Source organism: Anser brachyrhynchus (assembly GCF_964034855.1).
Source record: "Anser brachyrhynchus genome assembly, chromosome: 11".
Taxonomy (NCBI): domain Eukaryota; kingdom Metazoa; phylum Chordata; class Aves; order Anseriformes; family Anatidae; genus Anser; species Anser brachyrhynchus.
Genome location: NC_137706.1, coordinates 7317399 through 7338868, shown reverse-complemented (window position 1 = coordinate 7338868; position 21470 = coordinate 7317399). Strand labels below are relative to the sequence as shown.

Below are 21470 nucleotides of genomic sequence, written 5' to 3'. Positions count from 1 at the left end.
TTAATATTAAAAGTACTGTGCAATTATTCTCCTTACAACAGCATTTACCATTCATTTAAAAAAAATAACGTATCAGTAGAGACTTAACAGTAGGTGGGAGTGGTATTAGACACAGATGAACAAGGAAATGCTGACATGTTTTATCAATAGAGTTGGCTTCAGAGGGAGTTTTCTTTCTCTAAGATCACAGAATCACAGAATTGTAGGGGTTGGAAGGGACCTCAAGAGATTATCGGGTCCAACTCCCCTGCCAAAGCAGGTTCCCTAGAGCAGGCTGCCCAGGTAGGTGTCCAGAGGGATCTTGAGTATCTCCAGAGAAGGAGACTCCACAACCTCCCTGGGCAGCCTGTTCCAGTGCTCCGTCACCCTCACCGTGAAGTTCTTTCACATGTTGGTGCGGAACTTCCTGTGCTCCATTTTGTGGCCATTGCCCCTTGTCCTGTCCCCACAAACCACTGAAAAGAGGCTGGCCAAATCCCTGTCTCCCACACAAGATAGAACGGTAGCAGTTACATACTAGTGGTGATGAAAGAAATGATAGGAAACAATACTGAATCATCTGAATGCCACAGTAACTAGACTAAAACAGCCCTCCAATGCTCTCAGGAGTTTGACTGAAAACATGCATGATGTGCCTTTAAAATACACCCTCTGTCTTTTTTTTTTAGTGACTAGACCTTCCAAGGATAAGGACATCTTTGCCTTCAAGCTTTTTGCCAAGCTGGATGCCTTCTGTTTAAATATTTGTGATGAAAAAAAGAACATTGCAGAGATCAAGATACAAGGTATTAAATTCTTTGTTAGCTGTACTAATCATGTATTTTGATTTCAAAGCAACTGCTGATAAATGAACTGAAAGGTAGTTAAGGTATAAATTTTCAGCACATGCTTTTTTCTCTTGTGCTTTGGAACAAATGTGGTTTGTAGTATTTTTTCCGAAGTCAGTCCTTTACTATGTCATAATGTTTTGGCCTCCATTTGGATAAACATAATCAACTACTCAGGTATTGAATTAGCATTCAAGTTTTGAAGGAATTTGATTATAAGTTACTTCTCATGTTGTGCTAGATTTTGTATTTTTTTTGGTGTGTGTGTACCTGAGTTATTTAATGCATCTTAAAACTGTTTCCTTTGGTTTTGAACTCCTAGGCTTTGTTCGGGTTTGTTGTTTTGGGTTGTGTTTCTTTACCCTCACCCCCAAACTTAAATTTCCAGAACTTAAAATGCTTTTCTTTAGGATGTGATTTAATGTGTTGCTAAAAACAAAAACAGAAACAAACAAGCAACAAAAAAGCCCACTCTCTCTCCCCCTTTTCTGATTTTGGGTAAATTGTGGTAGTTGGAAATTACTTCTAATTATCCTTACTTGGATACAAGGAGTCTAAAATGTAATAGAACTTGTAGTTCATATGCCCCTTGGTGAAGAGGCTGTAAATAACTTATTTTATTTGGAAACAAAAGAGAAAATCAAATTTTTTTTTGTATGTATGCAAGCGTGTGTGGGTTTGTAATATTTGTTGAATTATTGCAAGATTAACAGCAGAATTGTTTGTAACGATGTAATTTGAGAATAATATGGTAAGACCTTTCCTCACCTCGCCTATTTGTGTTGTCCACCCTACCCTGAAAGTGAGTGCTGCTTCTGTTATGCACTGCTGCCATTTATTTTCTTATACTTTACAGGTCTTGACTCATCTCTTCTTGTTCAGCCAAGTCAAACTGAACTCTTTGCTCGACTTAAAGACATAATTGTCACAGATGTTGATTCAAGGACCCTTCATAAAAAGGTACAGGTATAGGATTTTAAGTCTTACGTGACTCTTCATTAATTTTGTGTGTACAAGTGAAATTTAATACACATTGTATTCTCTGAAATATTTGATTTCATGTAAATACCTGTTTCCCTGTAAACATGGTGAAGCATGGATGTCTAAACAGATGTTTTCTAAAAGGTCATATCTAATTAGTATATCTGATAGTCTGACAATATATTTAGTTTTATATTGTATTAAATACCTTCGTAGAAGCTACTGATGGCTGGAAGATACTATTTCTTTGTTTCTAGGCTGTATCTATAGTAGGAGATGAAGTTTTCAGTTTCAGTCTGACTTTATATCCATACGCTACTGAGGGAGAAGCCTATACTGATATGTCAAAAGTTGATGGTGCCGTATCTTTGAGAGTCGGTTGTATTCAAATAGTATACCTTCACAAATTTCTCATGTCTCTGCTGGTAAGTCTTGCCGTTGTGTGACTTGTGCTGAATTCTTCAATTATTCCTCCCTGTTTGCAATCTCGGTATAAAGGTTAACTTAAGTATGTGAAAGAGAAAGGGTAGGCTTAATTTTCCTTATGTACTACTAATAAACTCAGATAAACAAACTGTAACTGGTTTGAATTTGAAAAACTACTACTCTGCCGGGGGTGCATTCTGAGTCTCCCTCTTCCCCACCGTGCTTTTAAGATATTCATGTTCTCACACCCACCTTCAGCAAAAAACTGAATTCGTTGCTCGTGCAAACATATCTGAGTTATAACTAGAGACAAAATTTTCTGCAAGGTTTGATGCTATGAGGACAGCAAATTAACCACTGTAAATCACTTATCCCTTTGTCAAATATTCTAGTACTGGCTTCTTTGGCTAAGCACTAGTGGGTTCTTTGCCACTTAGTACTGGCTTTAATAAGTATTAGCGTTCACTGGTGACAGAAGGGCTCTAAAAATAATGTGGGTCCCCAGAAGGTAATGAGATAAAAGACTGTTGCCATTAATGAAGGTGGAGAAGAAGATGGGTTCAAAAATCGCTTGATTGTACTTGTTAGTACATTTTTGACCATCTAACAGAGGTCGTGATACAAAGTAGTCAGTTGTCTTGCCCCAGGGAAGAATTAACACAGGAGGCAGCATAACTTGTGGTTGATGTTGGTTGTGACTGGTGTTGTAAAATGAGAGAATAGTTGAGATTAAAAACAAAACTGTTTATAGCTCTGTTTCTGCTTTCTCTTCAACTCTTTTTTCTTCTAGACCTTCTTGAACAACTTTCAGACAGCTAAGGAGGCACTGAGTGCTGCTACAGTCCAAGCTGCAGAAAAGGCTGCTACCAGCGTAAAAGATCTGGCTCAAAGGAGCTTTCGACTTGCTATGGACATTCACATAAAAGCTCCAGTTATAGTCATTCCTCAGTCCTCAGTTTCCCTCAATGCTATAGTAATAGACCTTGGCTTGATTAAGGTTCAGAACCAGTTTAGCTTGGTGTCTCCAGAAGGTGGTTTGTTCCCTCCAGTCATTGACAAAATGGACGTGCAGCTGACAGAGCTGAAACTATCTAGGTAAAGTGCATTGTACCATGTGTAATGTCTTAGCTAATTGTTAATATTATACTTAGATATTAATCTACTTGTTTAGAAGTCATGGTTCATAACAGTCAAATATTTGGTGCTAGAATGCGAACCTGTTACCCTAGGGGCAAATAAACGAGCAGTAAAATAAGGTTCTGTTTTGCTCAGGAAGCTATGTATGTCTAAAGAGAGATTAAACTTGATATTTAAAGATACTTGAGTTGAAAATGTAACATGATAAACTTCTAACATCCCCCAACACTTTTTTTTTCTCCTTTGTTTTAAGAACCACTATGGAGACAGGTTTATCTCATCTGGACATTCAGATACTTCACCCTATTAATTTGAGCCTGTCTGTGAATCGAAATCTAGCTGCAGATTGGTTTCACAAATTGCCAGTATTGGAGATTACAGGGTATCTGGGTACAATGAATGTAAGTCTTGTGAAAAGAAGGTGGTGAGTAGCTCATGATGCTTAACGTAAGACTAAGCTTTATGTTATTTCTGGGCACAAAAATGGAACAAACTGCAAGCTGTTAGTAGCTGTGGAGTGTTTTTTAGGGATGTCAACTGGATTTAACCTACCTTTGTAAATGGTGAAGTTTAAAAGTGTCATATAAAATATCCAGCCCCCCTGTGTCCATTTATTATGCTAAGAGAATAGAGAATTGAAAGGCATGTCAAGGAGTCTTGAATATTCCCTGCTATAAGGCAGGACCAACTTATATCAGATGTTGTTGTGTCTACTTCACTAAACGAGTCTATTTCAGTGCCTTTTAAAAGAAATGGTATCTTCTTGAGAAGAATTTAAATCTATGCTAATATTTGCCATAGTAACTCAGCTGTGTAACTTTCAATCTCCCTTGAATGATCTCACGATAGTCGTGTATTGTGGCAACATACTGGGGAAGAAATACCAGTTATCTCTTGGCAAAACTGGAAATAAAATGCCATGAGGTAGCATGTCATTCATAGGAAAGTATTGAAAACATAGATACTCTAAAGGCTGCGTTATATATTGATACAGCTTTAAGAAGTCATAACTTTCTTTAACCTCATAGTCCTTCAACTGTAAGTAGTCAGAAGATTTTCATTGTTACTTTACTTAAAGGATGATACTGCTGACAAAACAGCTGTAGCTAAGCACCTTTAATCTTGCCAGACAATAATGGTCTGCTTTGATAGCTAGTTATAACTTTAAAGAACAGGTTTTTTTTTTTTTTTTTTTTTTTTTCCACCTGAGAACTTTGATCTGCAATTTTGTAGGTTGCGGTAGGTCAAGAGGATTTGAATGTCTTCCTCAAAGTGCTGACAGAAAACCTTGGTGAAGCAGAAGATAAACAAGCTCATGCAAAACCAGTACTGCAAGAGGAAGGTGAGAGATAAAATTTGTCTTAGATATTAAGTTAGCATTCAAGAACAACGAAAATCATGTGTTATATGGAAAGCAGACTTAGATCTGAGTATGATGTGCAAGTAAAAACTCATCTCCTTAATTTTGCAAGGATAGTGTTCATGCTTCAAAATATTGCAAGACAGAGTTTGGTGGTTGTGGGAGCTAAAAAGTAATGGAGGTGACAAGGTATTGAGATGGCAGTGTCCTTGTTGCCAGAATATTTCTACTTTCTTTTCCTGTTCTGAAGTTAAAGGCTCTGTTTGTGGAAATGTTGCTAACTCAGGTGAATTTAAGCCATTTAAATGAATAAAAGAATTGGATCTGTTTCTTGACCTAAACGAATGTTAGCAAATTGGGGAGTTAACCACTTTATTGAATGCTGCAGGTAAAACCAAAGAAATGGAGAAATCTGTTTTGACACAGGATAAGAGTGTTCCAGGAGTGCTGTCTGAAAAGAGGAAAGGAGCATTAAATGAAGATGCGATCAATATGCTGCTTAATTTTGAAATCAAAGAGGTACATATCTATAATAAACTTGTTACTGGTTCTAGTATTCAAATCTGTTTATCAGAAGAAGTGGGCTGTAATTATTAGTTATTTAAAGAAGGGGGTAATAACTGATGAAAAGAAATTAAAATAACTGAAAACCTAGATTCTTCAGTCTAGAAGGGTATACAGAATGCTACCTTTATTTAGCTGTTTTCATTTGTCTGTGTTATGTGAGTTTGTATGTATAAACTTTGTTTTAGATGTTCTGCTCTCATGTAGCCTTACACGAGGCGTATGGTTCTTAAAGCAACAAAATGGCTCTAGTAGCAAAATAGGTAAGGTATAATTAATGTTTTTCCTGTAGGGATACAAGACTGAAGGTGAGTTTATAGGTGAAATACAGGGAAAATGCACAAGCAGCTGAGTAACAAAGATATTTATGGATAGGAAATTATCCAAGTATATCTTTTCTCTGAAGATAGATGTCTGTGTGAACAGAAGGGGAAAAATATTTACAAACTGGTGTTATAGATTTCGTTTGTACAAAAAAGCAAAATGTCTAGACTAATAACACTTTTGAAGTCTAGCTGAAGAGAGAATGTCCGCTTATAACTGCATTCTGTGCTCTCTGAACAGTTTTACTGAAATAGTGAACTCAATTCCTTTCCTGTATTCAAGGTAGTAATAACCTTGATGAAGCAGGTTCAGAAGGAGAGGTATCCATTACATATTCTAAATGTGCTACAGCTTGGAACTAAAACTAAAATCAGAGATCATGAATTGACCGCAGCAGCATATCTGAAAAAAATTGCTATGAGGTGCACTGAAATAACTGGTAAGTATTCTACGTAAAATAATAAGTATAGTGCATACTGTCAAATTCTGTGGTAAGGTGATATGGTACAAAACAAAAAAAAAATCGAAACAAAACAGAAAAGGGAGATTACGTGCCAAGTTAATTTAATGATCCTTCTCTCTATAGTTCAGATTCCGTTTAAGTGTTTCATGTGATAAGAAGTTCTACTGCTGTTGCTAGAGTTAGCTTGAATAGTTAGTTGCCTACTTAGAATCATTCCTGTGAAGTATTCTTTCTGTTCAGCATGTTTTGATGAACAGTTACTAAGTTGTAACAACTTCAGACTTCTTAATCTGTGCTTTATTACTACTTCTGGCAGCATTGGAAATCCAGAATATTTCCTTTATTTGTGAGGTAACAATTTAAAGTGGTACTCAAGTGATAACAGAAATAGCTGTGTATTTAAAGTAGAAAAGTATGTTACAGAATATATAAATAAAGACAGGAATGTAAAACTATGGGTAGGAGTGCAATTAACTTTCCAGTTCTGAATCTTCTTGCAGGACCGTGCTAAGTTTATTTCGACTAGTTTAATTAAATGGATTGATTCAATTGACAATTAAAAAAATAGTAATCGTGGATATAGCATTTCACAGGGTAATGCTTGATCTGCAGCTTCTCTATGAAAAGAGGTGTTTCCTTTCGTAGTTTCAGCAAGAGTAGTATATAATTGAGAACTAGAACAGGGGCATTCCATGGGTGGAAGAAAACTTGTGAATGGAAATACTTTCCATTAATAACTAGATTATTTCTTGATTTGCAGACTCAAATGGAGATCCTCTTTGTATTATTAATTCTTCAAGTAAGACAGATGAACATCTTCTGAAAATGGAATACATTAAGGTTTCAATACCTTTTTAGCTAAGATTATTTGTGGACTAAAATAAGGCTTCCATACTTACCCTGTGAGAGATGGTTTGTGGGTTTTTTTTTTTTGCTTGTTTGTTTTAAAACCTGTAGGACTTGCATCTAAAACTGGCTGAGGCTTTCTCTCAAGTAGCCGTTTTTCAACTTACATCTCATTTTACTCTCTGATGCATCCATATAGTGCTTGCTTCGTAAGTCAACCTACCTACTGAAATCACTGTGTAAGCTAAATGTGTGCATTCTTCTCTGTAAAGAATACGGAGTAGTACCTTTGTGAAACTTAATAGGTGAGATAGTCTTTGCCTATTCAAGTGAGGCCTTTATAGGGGTTAAAAACATTTGAGGAGTAATAAGTTGGTAGATGGCTCTTGAGATTTATTTAAAGAAAAAAAAAAAGCCTTTCAGAAAGGATGTAAAGGCTTGGGCATCTCATAGGTCTCAGGACCAGTGGGATATTGTTATTAAAATTTTGTCATTAATGTTAAGAGTAGAGAAAAACAACTTAATTGGTTCTGACAGAGTACTAAGCATGGATTGATCCAGTTTAAATTGATTGTACATAAGAGAAGATATTGTACCTAAGCAGTTGAACTTATGCAAAGTAGATGCAATAAAATGTTGCTTGGAGCATTGTGAGTACCTATTCTTTTGCCTGAATAGTGTATTTTAAAAAGAGAGAACTCTTTTCCTAAGGGTTCATTGCTTTCCTCTGTTTTCTTTTACAGTGGTAGTAATTCTTGTGTGTGTAGAGAAATAATTCAATTCATTCTATTAATTGAATAGAAATTGACTGTATGCTTAGGCTTTTTTTTTCCTCCCTCAGGCTGATGCAGACGGACCTAATTTTGTTACTACTTACAGAAGCACCAAACAGAGCATTAATGTAAGTAGAGGATGCATTTCATAACTTTAAGCTTCTCAAGTGGTAACATCTGTATGAACCTGTTAATTACTTACTGAAGAGAACAAGCCCTGTTATTCTGATCATTAAAACATACTACTTTATATTTCATTACTTCAAAGAGAAATGGAGGAAAAAAAATTATTTAAAAAAGAAAAAGTAGTAGTATTTAGCACTGATTAGTTAATTATTTTTCTAATAGAAGCTGTAGATTTTTAGCTAGTTAAAGTATGTAAGGACATTATTTTTTAACTGTAGCATATGGGGGGTGTGTGTGTGTTCCTTGCCCCAAATGATAAACTCGGCAGCATGTAAAATGCAAGCCGTGCATTGCAGAGCTTGAAAGTTCCTGACAGTGAAATTGAGATGAGGTGAAACATCTTATGAGCATGTGACATATTCAATGCTTTTTACTTTTCCTGAAAGCAACTGTCTACGTGTAGTTTTCCATAACTTGTGACTTCTAAAGTAAGCAGGCCTTGGTAATTGTTGCTTTTAAAAATGTTTTCCTTTAAAGCAGTCATGGTAGGTTGAGCTTGCTTCTTGATAGCCCTATGGAGAATTTGACATCACTGATCTACTTTACTGAGAGTCAAAAATGCTGACATCCTTTAACATATCAGTAAAACTAGCATTTTCAGAGAGTTGCTTTCAGCTACAAAAAGATGACTAGCTGATGGTACTTCTCAGTAAGTAGTACTGGCCAGAGTAGTTGCTGTTCATGTACTTTCTGTTCTGATTGCAAATTTTGAATCTTGTGTTTTTGTGGGTGGGTTTTTTCTTCTTTTTTTTTTTCTTAATCATACCTACTAAAATATTTCTGTGTGGTTCTGAAGATGTGATCCAAAGAGGTCTGTAGTCTGCAATGAAATGCAACAGAACTAAGAGCTTACTGAAAAAGCACATCTACATTAAATAGCAATTTTGAGACATGCACGGTACTTCTGTAGCTGTTGTAGTGTTCTCTTCCATGGCTCCTTCATCTACTCCGAAGTTTCTATATGTTGTTAAGCTGAAGAAGGTAGAAAAGGGGATATGCATGTGAAAGAGCAAGACTTTGAATTGTGACGATATCTCTGTGTTCATATGCAATCACTTGGTACTATATATTAAATGACAACATTACCGTGTTTCCTTGCCCTTATTTTAGGTCATCTTTTCAAGTTTGGATCTAGTACTTCACACAGAGGCTTTACTTTCCATCATGAGTTTTCTCACATTCAGTGTTCCATCAAGTGCTCCTCCCAGTACTGAGAAAGCATCAGACCATAAGCCCCGAATAGAAGAACAAGAAAAAGGAAGTGCTCTCAGACCAGGTAATGTCATTATGAAGTCCATGCTTTTGTTGCATGGCAGCATATAACCTTTGTTTTCGAAGGATACCATTTCAAGTGACAGCACTGCAGCCTGTTCGGTGAAAAACAAGATATGCACAATTGTATGTGGAGAGAAAATGATCTTATTTAAAAAAGCCCAAAACATTGCTCCGTATAATGTTAGTATTTGAAGAGGCCAGATGTCCTTGCTTAATTCTACAAATCCTCCTTACACCATATGTAATTTTACTAAATAGTAGACTGAAGTGGAACAAATAATGTTGCAGTAAACAGTACCAAGGCCTTCCCAAAACATCAGTGTTATGACTTTGTTGTTCTCCAGTCTGCAGGCTTTAAGAGTGCTGACACTGATAAAAATAGGTGTTCCTGAGCCATGGGGAAGCTAAGTTAAGTTCTGAACTCAAGGATCTCCCTCAGTCTTCTGGTTATTTTAAAAATTGGTATCTGTAACCTTGAAGTAGTATAAATTTTTATATGTAGACTCCTGAAGGGTGTTTTGTCAGGGCTTCTGTAGTTGATTACTCTGTACTGTTTGGGAGACACAAGGTTTTCTAATATGTTGGGATCAAGCTTCTAGTGGTTGGTTGTTTTATTTGAATTTTGGCAGCACCTTCAGTTTGGCTGCAGAAATGTTTTTCCTCATTAATTAAACCTAAATTGGCAGTGCTACTCCATGCAGAAAAGAACATTTAGCATGTGAGATAGTGTTTGAGACTGTATTCAGTATGCTGTTGCATTAAAAAACAGATATTGAGGGTAAAAAAGAACATATTGTCCTGATTGTTGTTTGCCTGTGTTCATTGATGACTGTTCTTGTGCCAGAAAATAACCATGTTTTAATTAAAAAAAAAAAAAAGTTGCTTTAATGTCATATCTAACTAGCATTAATTTTAGAGAATAACTGCAAAATGTTTTTTGAATCATATATATACAACACACAAATACTGTAGTATGTGGTTTAGAACAATTGAGTTATGATGGTGATCTTGCATATCACTTGGTTTTCCCATCCAGTGTCTGGTAATGCAACCCATGATGATATCTGTGAGTTAAAACTCACTGCAAAGCTAAATTCATTCAGCATTTCAGTGTGTGATCAGACTTGTAGAATTGCAGACATTAGAATACAAGGTAAGTTTTATTTATTTATTTAATTCGACTAATTAATTGTCAGAAATATTATTTACCTTTGCACACTTCTGAAAGACTAATGTGTGCACTACATATGTGTCTTGTAACACTTCCTTAAATATGCTTTAATTATATAATATCATTGCAGTTAACAGTTTTAATATCCAAAATGCTTGCAAGGGAAGAAAATGTGAAAATATTTTCTTTGAAAAAAGAAGGCAATTGCTTTCTAAGTGCAGTAAAATAAGAAGAAATGAAAACACAATTTGATATATAGCATAAGCTTAAGTTTTTGAAGAGCTAGATTGATCTTAGGTAGTGTCAGGATTATTTTTTTTAACTGTAGTCTTAAAGTCAATTGAGCTTGGATTTTTCGTATGTAGGAAGGTCAGGACTTCTGCACTGGGCTTAGCATCAGTTGTTACATAGCAGAAAATTTAAATTCTAAGTTATTCTTATTTTATTTGTATTCAGTAATAATACTTCTTTCTTAGATAAACTATTTAGTTAATAAATGCTTTTTAATAAGTTGCTGTCTTCTTTTTTTTATCTCAAATCAGGAATGGATGCATCTGTAGCTGTGAAAACTAAAAAGATTAAAGTATTCTCCAGACTTGAGGACATTGTGATTACAAATGTTGATCCAAAAACAATTCATAAAAAGGTGATGTGTTGCACAGATTAGAAACAGACTAAAGCACCCCTTTTTTCAAGCTATTAAATGAAAGTGCTCTAGTTGATTTGGTCTGATGTATGTATGCATTATAGTAAGTATGATGTAATGCATCAAATATTAGGCAGAATTTCATTACTTTATTTCAGGGAAGCAAAGCATGCTTCCATTCATTATTTAATTCTTTTTAATCATGTTTCAGTCGTGTTTTCATTGATGCTTTAATTCTGATGAGTAGCGTGGATTAAATATAAATCGAACTACGGATAATCAAATGAGATGAAACATACCCTGAAGTAGCTAACTTAATTTCTTTTTGTGCCTAGCATATGTGTGTCCAAGTACTGCTGGTAAATTGCTGTTGATTTGTTTGTGGAAATATTACTTGTCTGATACCTTAAGCAATAATTTTATCACAGATTACTGTCTGGGAATTTTAACTATATGGACTTCATCTTCTAGGCTGTCTCCATAATGGGAGATGAAGTATTTAGATTTCAAATGTCGCTTTATCCAGATGCTACTGCAGGTGAAGCCTATGCTGATATGTCAAGGGTGGATGGTAAAATGTCTCTGAAAGTGGGCTGCATCCAAATAATTTACCTACATAAGTTCTTTATGTCTCTCTTGGTAAGACACTAGTTTCACTTCTCTTCTTGACAGTAGGAGTTTTTTTTTAAAAAAAAAAAACAAAACACAAGTTTATTCAGCTCTGTCTGACCACTGCCTTGTGGTGAGCTGATCTACAAGCATGCAGAAGTATTTTGATGAAGAAACGCCCTTAAAAGTTGCACTGTTTTATAGAGGAATAACAAATAAGGGCAAGGATAAAAAAAAGCGAATAGGGAATCTAATCGATAGCTTTAGTATCTTCAAAATGAAGTAAATGGTGTCTTTCCATATGTTTTTTATTCCTTTTTCTTTTTTGAAACTTTCATGGTTGAATCAAACGTTTTGTATTTCTGACACAGAAAAACTATTTCTCTTAATTTTGTTTTGCTTCAAATTTACCTTTTTTTTGAGGCTTATTTGCTCTTGCAGTTCTCATCTTTTTGACTTCTTTCCGACAGAACTTCCTAAACAACTTCCAAACGGCCCAAGAAGCCCTGAATGCAGTGACAGTCCAGGCGGCGGAAATGGCTGCTTCTAGCATGAAAGACTTCGCTAAAAAGAGTTTTCGTCTCTTAATGGATATCAACTTGAAAGCTCCAGTTATAGTTATTCCTGAATCTTCAACTTCCTGTAATGCTTTGATAGCTGATCTTGGCTTAATCAGAGTTCAGAATGAATTTAAGCTGGTGTCTTCAGATGAATCTTCTCTTCCTCCAGTCATTGACAACATGGATGTACAATTAACTCATTTGAAATTATCAAGGTATACCTAGGGTTGCCTTCTGCCCTGAGAAATATTTTGCTGAGAAAACAGGTCCATATTCCATATGCAGCTGCTCTATTACTTAAAGATTAGGGCCAACGGAAATGTTCAAAAAAACAAGCACCATCAAAACAAAACAAAACACCCTAGGCTTAAGAATGCATTTAGGTAGGGATATCTATTCATAATCTTTTAAAACTTCTTGGAAAGAAAAAGAATGATAGGAGAGTAACTGAAGCACTTACGTGCAAACCTGGGCCTACGTGCATGTATATACACATTATTATCAAAGACCCATAATTCTGCTAGATGATCATTATATTATTTGGGTTCTACAGCTATTAATATCTTTCCTGTATTGCTTATATCATCTTTTGTAGGTGCATTTTATTCACAGATTCTCAAACAGATTCTGAAATTCTGTGTCCTGTGAGTTTGACTTTACTGGTCCAGAGAAATTTAGCAGCAACTTGGTATCATAAAGCCCCAACAATTGGAATCAAAGGGGACCTAAAACCAATGCAGGTAATATCATGGCAAATCAGAGCTAGAATGAAAGCTATAATTATTCTTGGAATAGTATTAAGCCTAGTTACCAAACTTGTAGACTCATTACAATTTGTATTCTTTACAGAATGTTAACGCTTAAGCCTGACAGTCCCATTCATAGATGTGCTAGTTTTGGTATTGTATGATGAATAGTTCTGGTAGTTGCATGCAAATGAAATAGTCTGTTTTTTATGGGGGAGAAGGGAGTCTGTCTGCAGCCATCATTTGAATTAATAGCAAAGTCAGTAAGGTTTATCTGTTGAGTTAGTATTTAGTATCTAGATTACTAATGTTTCAAATTGTTTATAATAATCAGTTATTTGAGTGTTCAGTAGTCTTAGTGGAAGTTAAAAGGGTAGGAGTAGGTCTCTGAGGCAGTAGTTCAAAATGATGCTTGATGACTTCTCAGGCAAAGGAGTTTACTTTCTCTTTTCCTGTGTTGACCGTAAAGATTTAGGTGGGTAGAAATGGACTGCAAGGCATATTAATTGTATATCAGACTAATTTCATTCCTCTGTCTGCCTTGAAGTCAGGTGTAGCACCGGTGAAGCACAGAGGAATATAATACTGAAGGAGTACCATTTAAAAAAAAATGGATATGGAGAAACTAACATATTACGTATTTTTGGCTAAGTGACTGTATCTTGCCACTTTTTTTATTGCTTATTTTTTATGACCCTGCAATGTTATAAATGTATTGAGATTCATTAACTCTTTAGAGACTTACTGAATGACAGTTGCTTCCGTGTATACAACGAAATAGTGATTTTTATGTTATCTGTCTGTTTCTGGATTACTGATTTGTTAAGAAGCATTTATGTTTATCAATTATTGTATTTCTGCAGCTAAAGAGCCTTTAAAAGACCAGAAAATATTTAACACAGTTCTTATTGTAACACCTGTTCATAACAAGCAACTAATCATATTTTAGAAGTGGTCCACCTGTTTCTACTCAAGTTTAGGATGTTTTGAGCAGGATTATTTTGACTGACTGACATGCTTATGGTGGAATCAGTATGTTGTTTCTTCTAAACATTTGCTTACTATTGACAAAGATAGGGTTCTGCACTGGAAGGAGATAACATCACCACGAATAGATTGTGGGTTTGTCACTTTACAGATTGCACTCAGTGAAGATGATCTAACTGTTGTCATGAAAATTTTACTTGAGAATCTTGGAGGGGCTTCTTCCCAGCCAAATACTCTGCAACAAAGCGTTGAAGGTACCCAGATGGTTAACAAAGGGAAAGTTTCAAATGAATCTGATTTCTCTGAGGGTATGTTAAATTCTGTAGCTATATAGATATATGGAGAGGACTATTTGCAATTCCAACATGTTATTCTGAAATACTTCAGTGTAAATAAATTGTTTTTCTTAATGGTTATGAATGAGTTTATGAAAAATTACAAATAAGAATGTGTGCACATACCAAAAACATTGCGATGCAAGCTGTTGATAGTCAAAAATTTTATAGCTGTTTCTTGCAGTTAATATTTTATAGGGTGGTATTCTTCAGCCTGTATCAGAAGCTGAAATTGCGGGTTTAAAAAAGATAAAACCCAAGCCAAAAAGCTTCCCCAGAATGTTAATGAACAATTATGAAAATCCAGGATAATATCTTTTTAATATTTAAAGAGCATATTAATGTAAACGGTATGTGTTTCTAGCTGAAATATAGTTAAGTTTGCCAATTTTTTTGTTCAAAGCATAATGTTCTCAATGTCAAAAAGTTTTTCAACCAATAGTTGAAAGCTATACTATGAAAAGAATCTAGAAGGAAGAGTAATGCAAATTCTGGTATTGCTACTTTATGTAGTTGACTAAAAGAGGAACAGCCACAGTAAATTAATGACAACTTTAAAAAAAGTACTTAAACCACTCAAAGCATGGTGATTTTAACATCTATTGAAGAGAACAAAGTGCTATTGAGTATATAACTGTGAGTTGTCCAGAGTAGTCATCCTAACTTTTCCTCTTTCTCTGACTCTTTGATCTTAACTAAAAAAACAGAACTCAAACCCAGAAAACTGTCCCCAAGCTTAGTATTCTAAAGAAATGTAAAAGTATTTTCTTTTTATCAACAGACCCTCTTCTTGCTTTGGGACAAAAAAGTTTTTCTACAGTTGAGTCTTCTGCAGAACGTTATGAAACACTTAAATTTGACTTTAATTTTGAGTCACTTTCAGTAATTCTCTACAATAGAGATATGAATCAGGTTTGTGACAAAGCTTTTATTATACTGCTGGGGTGGGGAAGTTTGCACATGGACAGAACTCAAGATAGTAAAATAAAATATTTCATTTGTTGTCTTGACCTTGTTATGCTTGCCTTATGGATCTTAGGCAATTTATCCTTCAACCTGGAGACTCTGAGCATAGAATGGCCTTAATTTGAAGAATGTCAGTGCACTTCTAAAACTCACACATTTAAAAAAAAATAATTAAATAACCAATCAAAACAACCCACCATCTCTTTTGGTCATTCAAGACTTAATTCCAGTTATCCAACCTAAAAAACGAAAATTTGGAAGTACGAATTGCTAGTCTCCGTGATACTAGTTCAGTGCATGATGCCTGTATCGTTAGTAAGCAGCTGCAGTATGTACATGATCCATACTTCCCTCTTACATAGCCCTGAGTGTGAGCCATTAACAAACACTGTGAAAAAGTCAAACTGTGCTGAAAACAGAAGAGAAATGTATAATGCTGCCTTATAATCATGATTTCATAGGCTTTGTCTAGATATGAAGGTTCTTACTTTTTACACCTTGGTACCTAGTGAATGGGTGGTAGCTTTGCGTTTAAAGTGACTGTAATACAGGAATTTGCAGTGGATGTATTTTGAAAAGTTCATGAGCATCACCAGGAAGAAATGCACTAATGTGATGTGATTTAAATGCCTTGTTTATATCCTTTCTATTTAATGCTGAGGTTCTGGTTGTAAATGGAGTTAGTGTGATGGGAATGGAGGGATTCTCTGGTGGGAGGTTCAGAGTCAAGTGAAATATCGTTCGGTCATGCATTCTGAACAACTGCTAGAAATGATGTGTACTTCAGTTACTTGCTTTGACTAATTTGTGTGGTTGAAGGACTCAGGACATCAACAGGCTTCTTCCATTTGCAGATTTTAATGCACATCTGTGTGACTAGCCTCATGAGAAGTGTGCTTACTACTTTGTTCTGTACTAAGTAATTTTACTGCTTTATGTAGAAGTCCCCGCTTTTGCTGCATAGTGACAGATTACGCCTTGGTGAGCTCCGACTGCATCTCATGGCATCGTCAGGCAAGATGTTTTCCAATGGCTCAATGGATATAAATGTTAAGCTTAAGGCATGTACACTAGATGATCTCAGGGAAGGAATTCAGAATGTGACAGCAAGGTAAGTATGAGTGCATCAGAAATGAAAAAGTCCATGCAGTTTATGAGGAAGACTGTTTCATAGATCTATACTTTGCTTCACATGGCACTGATAGAATGTAGTAGGGCTGTCAGTTGTGCTATGCACTAGAGCAATTAGTGATGTATTTTTAATAATGTTAAACAGGTTTCTTCAAACTATATGTTGGTTTATGAGGTAATACAAAAAATACCTGGGAGGCTTGAGTATTACAGTCAACCGTGGTGAAGAGATGAGTAGAGTGCAACCAGCCTCAGTTAGAGAGTTCTAGGTACTGATTATTACACGCTGCACGTGTAATTCCTAAATTGTAGGACACAGTTAAAATAGAAATTATTCCTGTGTTAGAGAAATGTCCATATTCTCATTTCTCTGCAGAAAATGTTGATTGCTTATTTAGTAATTCTTTTATAAATGACAAATGATATTATGTATCCTATTTTTTCTATATTAATGTATTATGCTATTAGAAATAATTGTCACTAAACTTCTTTTCCAGAATGATAGACAAGAAATATGACACAAATGACAGTTCTATGATAGATATAAGATACAAACAGGATCAAAATGAAACTCAAGTTGTTGCCATCCTTGACAAGCTGTACATATGTGCCAGTATGGAGTTTTTGTTGACGGTAGCGGATTTCTTCGTTAACTCAATGCCGGCATCTTCAGCTGAAAAATCTACACAGCTCCATTTAAAGCACGTTGCTTCTGGGAAATCCAAACCAGAAACAGGTCTGTAAAACTGCCTTCTTTCCCCTTTCTTTTTACAGACTTCATATTAGAAATAACTCATCCAAAAGTGTTCAAGTGCTTATCTTGCTATCAGACTTATACATTATGAAGAACAAATACAATTTAAATTGTCCATAGGTTACTGCTGTATTAAGTAACCAGGTTGTGCTCTACAACAGAACTAAATACTGAAAGTCATCCCGCTAAATAGTATTTTTACTCATCTTATTTACTCTTACTTATTTCTGCAAAGGAAGCAAGACAGACCATGTGAATAGTAGTTAAGAAAGTAAAAAGAACAACTTGCTCCTCAGATGTGAGTGGCAAAGAGTGTCTTATCTATCTGCAAGCTAGGAATTTTGAAACTGTATGTTGGTATTTCAAGGACAATAACTGTATGTTATTGTTTCAAAGATATGGAAAACTAAGTTTTTGATGAAGGCAACTTTTCTCTTTTTGGTTAAAGACTGAAGGTATGGTATGATGAAACAAGGGCACAAAAGACCACTTTTGAGTTGAGTTTTGTTTGGTTTTAAGTGATAGCCTGGCTCGACTGACTTGTGGTCAGACCTCATCTGTGGGTTGTGTTGTCTGGACTGTTCCCCACAGCCCTCTCTTTTGGGAACTTGGCAGAGTGTTGGGAGTGAGCCCTAGGTTTTATGAATTGCTCTAGTTATGTCAGCAGTTCACTTCCTCTCTTCTTCCCTTGATGGAGATGTGCCAAGTCCCATGATAAAGGAGGGATGATACACACGCCAGAAAAAGGGTACTTTTAGTGGCTGCTCAAATGTGTTGGCTACACAAATGTGTTGCTGGCTGCAACCGATGATGCCTTGCTTTCTTTGCTTTTGCTCTTGTAGCACCCCAAGCCTCAACTTGCCTTTTGTTCAATTGCATGGGTGCAATATTCTGATGTTTCCAGCAAGTGCTAGGCTCGGGAAACCTATGTAATGAGTACTAGCATGCATGAGGGTTACACACACTTATACCTCCTTATCATTTTGAACTGAAGTGTCTTGATCCGTCATTAGTATGTTAGAGTCCTCCTTTGAACTGAGATACATGTGATTCTATCCTGTTTGGAGACTGAGTGGATATTCAGACAAGAAACTGAACTGAAATTAGCAGTGTACAATTAGAAAATCTTCCCTCTAAAGAGCTTATTTGCTTTAGGTATTGAACCAGAAGATAACTGTTGTGAATTTGGCTTTATAGAGCCATTACTTAGGTTGATTGCAGAGCATTGAGCAAATAATGCTTTTATATAGTATCGAGAGAGAGCTTCTTCAGAACGAAACTGCTGACCAGTTTGCTGCTGATTTCTGGACACTGTGATTTTACTTTTTAGTGAAATACTACAGCATTACTGTAAATACTGAGATACTCAATTTATACCTTCAAAAACTATGTACCAATTTTTATGCATAGTTGAGGTATTACATATATAATAATGCTGTTGAGCCAGTTATATTCAAGGGTGGTTTTACTTATTTTCACAGAAACATCTGTATGGCCAAATATGAGTGTAAAAGCTGTGATCATGGATCCTGAAATTGTGTTTGTTGCTAATTTGACCAGTGCTGATGCCCCTGCCTTAAAAGTTTCTTTCCAATGTGACTTATCTATGAATTCGGTAAAGCTTGCACAGAGGATGACCGCTCAAGTGAAGGACTTCAAAGTGTTGGCTTGTGCCTTTCTCAGAGAAAAACAAGACAAGAGTGTTACTAAGGTATGAAAACTTGATTTTCGTAATGAAAAAAGTAGTGACAACTGCTGGCAGGCATGTCTGTTTGTTGGTATATCCATAGCACTCAGAAAACTCAGTTCTCATGTAATTATTATGAAGATAGGAAAGGGCTGTGTTTATGCAGAGTGCCATTTAAAAGTGAATCATTTTTCAGAATGCACAAGACTTCATCACATAGATCTTTGTTTAAAACCTGTGTGGTGGATCACTACGTTGAAGTAAAGGTTTCTGAGTGAAGAAATTGCATGAGGGATTTTGAAGACTAAGAATACATCTATGCAACTTTGTTTACTGCAATTCCAGCAATTTTGGATGCTGGAATGAAGCACAGTATTGTAGAAAGAATGCTGTTACTTGAAAACCAGTTGTTTTATTGGGTCAGCAGCCTTTTGCCAATGGAATTAAAAAATACAAGTATTTCAAAAGGCTAGAATCCAGGAGTAACCTTAATCAAATTGTATTTTTCACTCAGGTGTTACGACCATGTTCTCTGGTCATGGAAAATATGAGGCATGTCTCGGGGTTACAAACTGTGGTAGTAACAATTGAAGAACTTGTCATAAAGGTAAGTTAGATTATTAAAGCTGTCTTGGGAAGAAGAGCTTTGTTTCTAAAATGAGCTATAGCTTAGTTTTTTTAATCCATGTATCCCTATCTAAAACTTCTGTTTCTTCCATCAGTTTAATTTTGGAAATAGGCATTTTTGTTTTTCAAGGCTGCTCTGAGTTGGAAAAATCATTATATTTATTGTTTTGGCCATCTCTTGGCAAAAAAGGGCAAATTTAATATTGGATACTAGGACTCCTTCCACTAGTTTCTTCCAGTTTTATGAAACAACCCTTTCCCTGTCACTGCCACTCTTTCTCTTCAGAGAGGTTTATGAACAGGAATGTGAACAGAAGTGCATGTTAACTTAAGGCACTTAATGTGACTTCCGTGGTGATACACAATGTGAAATACAGTGTTCTTAGTAGGTAAATTATTAAGCAAATATATAGTAAAGGTATCTCTGAGTATAACTTGCTAACTCTCCTATAAAAATCCTCATACTTTTGTATTTCTGATCTGAAAAAATAGCCAGTAATGAAATTTAAATCGGAAACAATAGTATGCTGTGCTTAAAGCTTTTGACAGGTGTACTGTACCTTTAAGTGAAATGGTATTGTATGTAACTCTGATATGCTTTTTTGAACACCTTGAAATTCTTAAAAATTAATTTTTAAGTGTTGATGATTTACAGTATACTAGGGAAAAGGTGTCTGTTCGCTGCTGTTGTGGGAATACCATGTATCGGTGAAAATGAAATAGCAATCTGAGAATATTCTTCTTGACCCTGTGGGATTGTGAGGGACGAACTAGGAAAGGTTGTGGGAAAGGAAAATAAGAGGAGGTCCATGAATAGGTTCTGTTTCTGTTTCTTAGATAACTTGTTTTTTTAATGCTGTGTACGTGTATCAAGAACCTAAGAGTTATTTGCCATTTTCATCTATCATGTATTTTATATGTTCATCAATTTTAAAATGTTTTGAGTAATAGAGGATTTTTTGTTGTTGTTGTTCAAGATCTCACCAATAATTCTGAATACTGTGGTGACCATTATGGCTGCCCTAAAGCCAAAACCAACAGAAGAGGATTCTAGAGGAGCAACTGAAGTTTGTGAAAATTTGTGGCAAGTGAAACCTTTAGATCAGTACAATGCTTGGTTTCTTGGTGTTGATGTAGCTACAGAAGCAACAGAAACTTTTAAGGACTGTGAGCGTGCTGTGAAACAAGAGAAGTTTGACATCGTAGTGAAATCTGTTCAGATCACCTTGGAATGCGGTCTGGGACATCGCACTATCCCTTTATTGTTGCTAGAATCTGTATTTTCAGGTGTGCTTAAGAACTGGTCCTCGCTGATGGAGGTCTCTGCTGATATGTCACTGGAGGTTTGTACAATCAAATTATTTACAATTTAAAATGTTACTGCATTTATCATAATGTTCAAGTAACTTCTTTTCTGGTAGTTTCTACCAGTAGCTGAGTTAACAATAGGTTTACATTGTAATGGTCTTAGGAATTATCCAGTAGTCAGGCAAGTATTGAGTAAGCATAACATGTTTATTATAGGAATTTCATAAATAGATCAGCACTAATATACATGAATTCAGTAGGAGGTTTTAATGGCAATTACTACTGTGAAATAATTAACTCCTGTATAATAATAACTCCGTTCTTTACTGGTTATGCAAATAACCTTCTTTGCATTGCTAGGTGTGCATGTCATAATACAGTATGGAAGATGCATACCTAATCATATAAAATGAGGTCCCAAAACGGAGGAGGGATGAGGAAAACAGCTGAAAGTGAGCTTCCAGAATTGCGCCTGGCCAACAGTTCTTTATTCAGATTTGCAGTGTCTGAAAGAAAAGAGTATTTAGGGTGGCATTTAAATGGATTGTTCCAGTGGGCCAGATCTAGACTGAAGAGTTTTTGTTCAGGCCAATTGCTATTTCATAGTAAAATGAAGTTACTGATGTCAAAGTCACTCTCATGGACACTGTAGGAGAGAATAGAGACTATATTATATTAACAAAATGTGTTAAACAAAAAGCTATGAAATTACTAGGCTGCTTGGTCCTATTTCTTTATAAGTAAGCCAGATACGTAATGCTTTAAAAATTACGTCACTGAA

The 21470-nt window shown here is 35.6% G+C and overlaps 1 protein-coding gene across 2 annotated transcripts in view; it reads left to right on the top strand.

Annotated features, from left to right (window-relative positions):
- VPS13C (vacuolar protein sorting 13 homolog C) overlaps window positions 1-21470 on the top strand; it is an 89313-nt gene that overhangs the window by 34765 nt on the left and 33078 nt on the right. For both annotated transcript variants that reach the window (XM_080607977.1, XM_080607976.1), the window contains 23 exons: window positions 669-785; window positions 1684-1787; window positions 2066-2233; window positions 3025-3329; window positions 3625-3772; window positions 4605-4713; window positions 5120-5250; window positions 5902-6058; window positions 6843-6922; window positions 7770-7829; window positions 8998-9163; window positions 10199-10315; window positions 10876-10979; window positions 11451-11618; window positions 12059-12363; window positions 12744-12888; window positions 14033-14189; window positions 14998-15128; window positions 16124-16293; window positions 16811-17049; window positions 18549-18778; window positions 19269-19361; window positions 20359-20724. In XM_080607977.1, coding sequence (XP_080464103.1) covers window positions 669-785; window positions 1684-1787; window positions 2066-2233; window positions 3025-3329; window positions 3625-3772; window positions 4605-4713; window positions 5120-5250; window positions 5902-6058; window positions 6843-6922; window positions 7770-7829; window positions 8998-9163; window positions 10199-10315; window positions 10876-10979; window positions 11451-11618; window positions 12059-12363; window positions 12744-12888; window positions 14033-14189; window positions 14998-15128; window positions 16124-16293; window positions 16811-17049; window positions 18549-18778; window positions 19269-19361; window positions 20359-20724 — 3770 coding nt within the window. The remainder of the gene's footprint in view (window positions 1-668; window positions 786-1683; window positions 1788-2065; window positions 2234-3024; window positions 3330-3624; window positions 3773-4604; window positions 4714-5119; window positions 5251-5901; window positions 6059-6842; window positions 6923-7769; window positions 7830-8997; window positions 9164-10198; window positions 10316-10875; window positions 10980-11450; window positions 11619-12058; window positions 12364-12743; window positions 12889-14032; window positions 14190-14997; window positions 15129-16123; window positions 16294-16810; window positions 17050-18548; window positions 18779-19268; window positions 19362-20358; window positions 20725-21470) is intronic.